Source organism: Physella acuta, unplaced genomic scaffold (genome assembly GCF_028476545.2).
Source record: "Physella acuta isolate Inbredline_101_S28 unplaced genomic scaffold, ASM2847654v3 ptg000902l, whole genome shotgun sequence".
In the NCBI taxonomy this organism is placed as follows: domain Eukaryota; kingdom Metazoa; phylum Mollusca; class Gastropoda; family Physidae; genus Physella; species Physella acuta.
In genome coordinates this window covers 97,653-104,789 of record NW_026732419.1, presented here as the reverse complement: position 1 = coordinate 104,789, position 7,137 = coordinate 97,653, and the positions used below count along the sequence as shown (strand labels likewise).

The 7,137-nt window shown below is 34.2% G+C and overlaps 1 protein-coding gene across 1 annotated transcript; it reads right to left on the bottom strand.

The window, feature by feature from the left end:
- Positions 1-1,333: 1,333 nt before the first annotated feature.
- On the bottom strand, positions 1,334-4,768 carry LOC131953045 (cell death abnormality protein 1-like). Its single transcript, XM_059316035.1, has 6 exons — positions 4,658-4,768; positions 4,008-4,166; positions 2,712-2,858; positions 2,119-2,328; positions 1,686-1,820; positions 1,334-1,568 (listed from the first exon to the last, which is right to left on the bottom strand). The coding sequence occupies exons 1-6, from the start codon at positions 4,764-4,766 to the stop codon at positions 1,405-1,407; spliced, it is 924 nt and encodes a 307-aa protein (XP_059172018.1). The 5' UTR covers positions 4,767-4,768; the 3' UTR covers positions 1,334-1,404.
- Between the last annotated feature and the right edge of the window lie 2,369 nt (positions 4,769-7,137).

The window sequence follows — 7,137 nt, the reverse complement described above, 5'->3', positions numbered from 1 at the left end:
CAAAATCCTGACAATGTATGTCACCTTTACTGCAAGTTATTTAAATATCTATAATATAACCTGCTAGGTAGTGTGTCATTCCGTCAGTCATTGGTTCAGCACCTTTGTCTTCGTAAAAGTTGAAGAATGTTGTCTTTTGTTTTCGATAAAAGTCTCGTAAATTCAATCAATTGCCAATCAATCACCTCTTATGGTTACATTATTATTTAATAATACAACATTGAGCAGACAGCTCGTTAAACAGAGAACCCCAAAAAAACCGACATGACTTGCATGCTTATTACGGCAAGTAAAGGCGGCTGGGCATAGTGCCGATCACGCTATCCATTCATATGAAGAAATCATAGAAACAGGTGAATACTACTTCATTTGTTACATGGATCGTCATGTTTCAAAAGGGAACTTTGCTTTTTACTTATACTTGTATGCATCTCACCTTCTTATAAAAGGATTGAATTTATTTATGTATTGCCATTATGTTCACATTCGTCACCAAAAGAACGTTAAAAATATTATATACATGCACATTTCTAAAACGTTTTAAACTGCTCAATGTCGAAATATATTCTGGCTTAGAGTGTTAGAAAATAATACACGAAGATAAATATTGATAGTAATGAGGTGGATAAAAAAAAATATTTTTTACATTTTTTTTATGGTAGGAGAGGGAATTTAAAAAGAAACTGCTCTGTCTACGTGATAATTAAGATAAACGTCAAGACCGTGTTATCTTAACAGATAATATCCTACACATACAACAACAAACTATCGTTTAAGCAAAATGCCTTAAACACGGTTTAATTATAACGCTTCTATCACAATGCAGATATTGATATACCCAAAAACTCAAATATATTATGCCTTGATGTGGTTAGCTGATGCACTGTTACAAATGATGTGAATGGTGAATGAATAATTGTGTCTGGATCGTGTGGTTGGTGGGTTTAGTGTGGTGGTTGAATGGAGATATGTGGGGTAGTTTCGGTCGGGGTGCGGGGCTGGGGTTTTAGTTCATGTTGGGGTGTAGGCACAGATGGGCTAGCCGTGTCAGGGTATTAAATTACAGATGCCCCTTCCTTAAATTTATTTTTCCTTTTTTTAATACAAGCAAACGAACTGAAGCCTACCAAGCCACAGGCATCTTTAATAAAAGGGTTAAAAAACCTGGAGACTAGGACAGAACGAGATACCCGTAATCCTTTTGGTCTTCTGTGTAGAAAATTTTATATTTCTCGTAATGCACTATTTAGATGTATCTTCATATTATTTTCTTGTGTGTATAGTATATGGTATAGTATATGTACTATGGTCACTCACAAACAAAAAAGAACGCTTCAGACAAAATCTGAATTTTATTTTATTGTGTAGTTACACGTACACAAGTTAGCCAATGACTGCATTGAATCAGGTCGCTTTTGCTTTTGCAGGTGATTTGTCCTGGCAATAATCACCGGTCCATCCGTCCACACACGCAACACATTTTCCATTCTCGTGGTAGCACAGCTGATCAAGGCAGTTGACAGAGCATTTCTTGGCACAGTTCTGACCGTAGAAAGTTGCTGGGCATTCTGTGTGGACGAGATAGAATAGGGTGACACATCCAATTTCATTAAAACAAGCCAGAAATGTTTTAAAATTAATAACATTCATTAAACATATGTTTTAAAATGTCAGACGGTTATTACCTTGGTTGCACAAACGACCTTGAAAGCCGGGCTTACAAATTAGGCAGTCACCCGATACGGGGTCACAGTCACGGTCCAGGCAGAAAGCTGAGCATTTACTTTTGCAGTCGGGGCCATAGTACCCGCTTTGACAAGCTATTTAATAAGCAAATTTTAAGAACATCAGCAGTAGATCGGCGACCAGTTTTGTTTTTAATATGCACATGTGTAGTATTTACATTTATCTAAACATATATGTATGTAGATACATATGTATATATATATATATATATATATATATATATATATATATATATATGTAGATACATATGTAGATACATATGTATATATATATATATATATATATATATATATATATATATATATATATATATATATATATATATATATATATGTTTGTGTGTGTGTGTGTGTTTAATATTGAGCAACTCACCTCCACTGATGTATATAGAACAGAGTGACTTCACAACACCCCCTGACAAGACAACTAGGTCTACAGTGGAAGTCAGATCACAGCTTATGTCAACAGTTCGATCGTTGACCCGTTCAAATTTCATACCGTTGCACTTGATCACAGATGGCGCCTCGGGATTTTCAGAGTTGTGGAAATACAAGCTCAAAGTGTCTGATGGTTCTGCTAAAACTAGTATTTAAATATTCATTAGGTGCTATTGTTGTATAAAAACGTAAATTTTTTTACGTACAAAATACAATTCTAGTTCTAGCCTTGATACTTTTCGAAAAAAAACTTGATTATATATAGTCTAGTCAGATTGTTAAACATAGAAGTAGCAAAAATTAATGAAACCACACCATTAGCACATCACACCTGGGCCCATCACACCTGGGTCAAACACACCTGAGCCCATCAAATCTTGGGCCATCAAAACTGGGCCTACTACACCATTATCCCAACACAACTGGGCCCAAACCAACTTGGCCCATAACACCTGGGCCAACCTAACTATTAGCCAACCACACCTGGGCTCTACGCACCTGGGCCCAATGCCCCGGGACCCAACCCACCTTTGCCGTTCGCAACGTCAGAGACGAGTCTAAGCCAGTAAAACGGGATTTGTCGGTGCAAGTCTACGATGGCAATATCCACGTCTGGGTTGCACGTGCTGTCATTGCCGTCTAGGAGTATGTCTGATGGATTTGAGGCCAAGTCAACTGGAAAATAAAACACGTGCAAAATCATTAAAATATATAATAGTTGGATCTTAAGAATTGGATGACTATTTGTTATTACGCCCCTTTGCCTTTTTGTGTTTATAAATCTATGCTAATACTAATTACCATTTATAATTTAAACTAGCATTTACTTATTTATTAGCGACATTTAATATTTTATAATTGGTTCAGGCAATTCAAAATGATCAACGGCGGTGGTGCTTCAAGGGTAGACCAAATAAGCAACATGCTAATATCCTCTAACTGACTTTTGAGGAAATAAACATTCATTAAGTACAGTATTTATTTTTTGGACAGCCAATGAGAGGATATATGCACCTTGCGTATTTCCATCATCGTAGGTCGCAATAAGCACTACCCTTATTTAGACATTGAACAAAAATTCACTCAGCTTAGCTTTAAAGCCGACACCTTCTACATAGCCTCGATATAAAAACCCCCTAAATATTGCATTATATAAAACCAAACTTTTGATAAAAAATTCTAAAAATTAGCATGACTATAAATAAATGTTAAATATAGATAACCGTTGACCGAAATAAGCAGGATATTTTTTTCGTCGTCCTGTACGATATAAGTTTATCCATCAGACACATAAACATTCTACGTTTAGTTCATCCATCACATAATTATCAGTGACTTTACCATATTGACGTGCTAAGAAGGAAGAAATGATGCTGGTTAAGGCACACTCTGCGAAAGGTTCACTCTAATGTGACACACCAGGCGCCGGAGTGGAACCCCCAGAGAAAGCGAAAGAGAGAGGGCCCAAGACAGACCTTGTTCTTGAAGAACTGAAGACGGCAGGGATGTTTAGAGAGGTTGCAAAATTATCAGACGGGGACCGAATAAAATGGAAGGTTATGATTGAGGCCCTATATTCTATAAGGAGTGAAGAGTATTCAATTTAATTACCATATTGGTGTTTAGAGGATTAAAATTAAGTTAAGTTACCTCATTGGAGTCTAGAAAATTAAGTTAAGAGGATTTAGTTACGTTACCATATTGGAGTTTAGAGGATTAAGTTTAGTTACCATATTGGAGTTTAGAGGATTAAGATAAGTTACCATATTGGAGTTTAGAGGATTAAGATAAATTACCATATTGGAGTTTAGAGGATTAAATTACCATATTGACACCTGCTACCGAACCAGCCTTTTTCACAATATGATCCGTTGAGACAGTGACCAGTTTCACTACATTTTTTGTCCTCACAGTGGCAAGTAAAGGGGACATTGAGTATTTCCCCCACTTTGAGTGGTGCGAATTTAGTAGGAGCCTTGTTACCTATTGTAAGAAAAAAATAGAGAGATAAATTCACACAAAAATGAAGTAGGCCTATAACATTGCGTGTTCATCCCTTTTTTTAATTAAAAAAATGGTTGGTAAGGTCAGGTCGGTTAAGCTCATGGTTGCTTAAAAGTCCCAAATTCAAACCCTTAGGAAGATGAAACAGCAACTCTTCTAGGAGAGACATTTCCAAAAATCAAACAACTTCTTGTTCTTAGTTGGACAAATACTATGGAAGCTAATCAAAAAAGAAAAGCCGGCTGAATTTGGAGTCTTATTTGAAATTTTGGAAGGGTATTTTCCCCAAAACAATTTAGATCACATGTCAACGTGCTATGCGCCGTATAGACCGTTGACTCCGTTTTCAGCCTGCTTTTCTTTCTGGAATAAATGTATTTCATTTATTTGAAAATTTAATAAATGTTTTTAGTTATTTAACTAAGGCTTTCGTAATAATATATTTATCCAATATCTAAAACCAAAATTACCTTGAGCAGTAAACACCGACATACAGCAACACAAAGTAAGTATTAGAATCATGTTTCCCATTTCAAATAGCGTGCTTTGTTCAAAGCATTTGATATGGGATTCACACATAGTGGCATAATTTATATCTTCATACATCGGTTTTTATATTTCTTTTTATGGTTAAAATTATAATTAGGGAAAATAAAAACAATGCAATAAAAAATATTATTGAATCAGGAGCGAATTAAACTTGAGTGGGATCCCTGGTTAGATAGTTTCGGGGGTCTTATTTCTCTGTGTGTCTCCCAAGCAAAAATATCATTCAATGCCAACACAACAAAGTTGCCGATTGAAAGTCTAATGCATTGAAATGCATTATTATCTTTCGGCTATAGCTTTAACATTACATTTTGTTATTTCTATTAGGTTCCATCAATGTTATCAATTTTCAATCAAATTCCATACAGGGATCTCTTGGAGGTGGGGAAGGGGGAGGTGTGTTTTTGGACTCAAGAATTATGTATAAGAATTTTTTATTTCTAAATGTACATTACTCTACAGGCATACACAAGTATGAGCTAGCCATACTATGTTAGACAAACCACCCCACCGCCCCCTCCACCTCCCCAGTACATACTTCTCTTTAAATGATCAAGATCGTAACCTTGCCACTAACCCTATTATTATCCCTCTCTCCCCATATAAAAATTTGCGCACACAGAAAACTACCTACAGATCGCACAACGTCACAAGAACAATGTGCGTGAACGACAACCACGACACAGCAAAAAAAAAAAGATTTTAAAAAATAGCTCCAAATTAATTCTCCGTGATGTTAATTCAATTATGTTTTTATCACATGAAAACGCCAATTTTAAACATTAAAATTAATTAACTAAAGCTATTTACTGGTATGACTCAACATAAAAAAAAACTGTTCGCGCAATGATTGAAATTTACCATAGGTCTTAATTTATGTTATAAAACGTAAACCTATCAATTAAGTTCAAGGCCAGTGTTTTTCTTTCAGACTAGCTCACCGGGGTGCGGCCATTGAAATTTGTGGGTGAGGGGGGGGGGATTAAATATCCCGGGTGGGGGGAACACTGGTAAAATTATATATATTCTATATAAATCCCCCCACCCCCCCCCCCCCCCCCCGAAAAGATGCCTGAAAAAAATATATTAAATAAATATATATATATATATATATATATATATATATATATATATATAAGCACTCAATTTATTTTTCGCTTTTAAGTGCATTGTTATTTGGGAATTTTTGTGTGTCTTATAATTATAATTAATTGGAGCCTTTCAAAAAGTAAATAAAATTGAAATCACAATTAGCAGGACAATAAATAAGTTCAAATTTATTTTGCTTAGTATTTTGAAAACGATTAATTGGCACCCTATTTAATTACATTACTGTCACCTGTTTCTGCATCGCGCAATCATAAAAATTGACCATAGGTCTTAGTTAATGTTATAAAAAATAAACCTATAAATTAACTTCAAGGTCAACGTTTTTCTTTCAGACTATCTCCGGGAAGGGGAGATGCATAGCATTGCATAGAAGAAACCCTGTTCAAGACTTTTTTTTTTAATCAAACCATTACATACTACTCAATTTATTTTTTAATTTTTTTAGTGCATCTTTTAATTTAAGAATCTTTGTGTAATATATGATTATAATTAAAGCCTCTAAAAAGTCAACATAATTGAAATCACAATTAGCAGGACAATAAATAAGTAAAAATTTATTTTACTGAGTATTTTAATAACGATTAATTGACACGTTCACAGGGCCCGATTTAATTACCTCATTATCACCTGTTTGTTTTGATTGATTTTTCGGTATTACGTTATGTTATGTTACGTTATATTATGTTATGTTATGTTATGTTATGTTATGTTATGTTATGTTATGTTATGTTACGTAACGTTATGTTACGTTATGTTATGTTATGTTACGTTATGTTATGTTACGTTACGTTATGTTATGTTATGTTATGTTATGTTACGTTACGTTATGTTACGTTACGTTATGTTATGTTATGTTATGTTATGTTACGTTACGTTATGTTACGTTATGTTATGTTATGTTATGTTACGTTATGTTATGTTACGTTACGTTATGTTACGTTATGTTATGTTATGTTACGTTACGTTATGTTACGTTATGTTATGTTATGTTACGTTATGTTATGTTACGTTACGTTATGTTACGTTATGTTATGTTATGTTACGTTACGTTATGTTACGTTATGTTACGTTATGTTATGTTATGTTACGTTACGTTATGTTACGTTATGTTATGTTATGTTATGTTACGTTATGTTACGTTACGTTATGTTACGTTATGTTATGTTATGTTACGTTATGTTACGTTATGTTATGTTATGTTATGTTACGTTATGTTACGTTATGTTACGTTATGTTATGTTATGTTATGTTACGTTATGTTACGTTATGTTATGTTATGTTATGTTACGTT

Excerpts from the sequence above, each read along its gene's own strand:
- LOC131953045 (XM_059316035.1), bottom strand. The coding sequence starts at position 4,766 with ATGTGTGAATCCCATATCAAATGCTTTGAACAAAGCACGCTATTTGAA. Across the intron at positions 4,167-4,657 it reads GTCGGTGTTTACTGCTCAAG|GTAACAAGGCTCCTACTAAA; the intron begins GTAATTTTGGTT and ends TTCTTACAATAG. Across the intron at positions 2,329-2,711 it reads TGACGTTGCGAACGGCAAAG|TTTTAGCAGAACCATCAGAC; the intron begins GTGGGTTGGGTC and ends TTTAAATACTAG.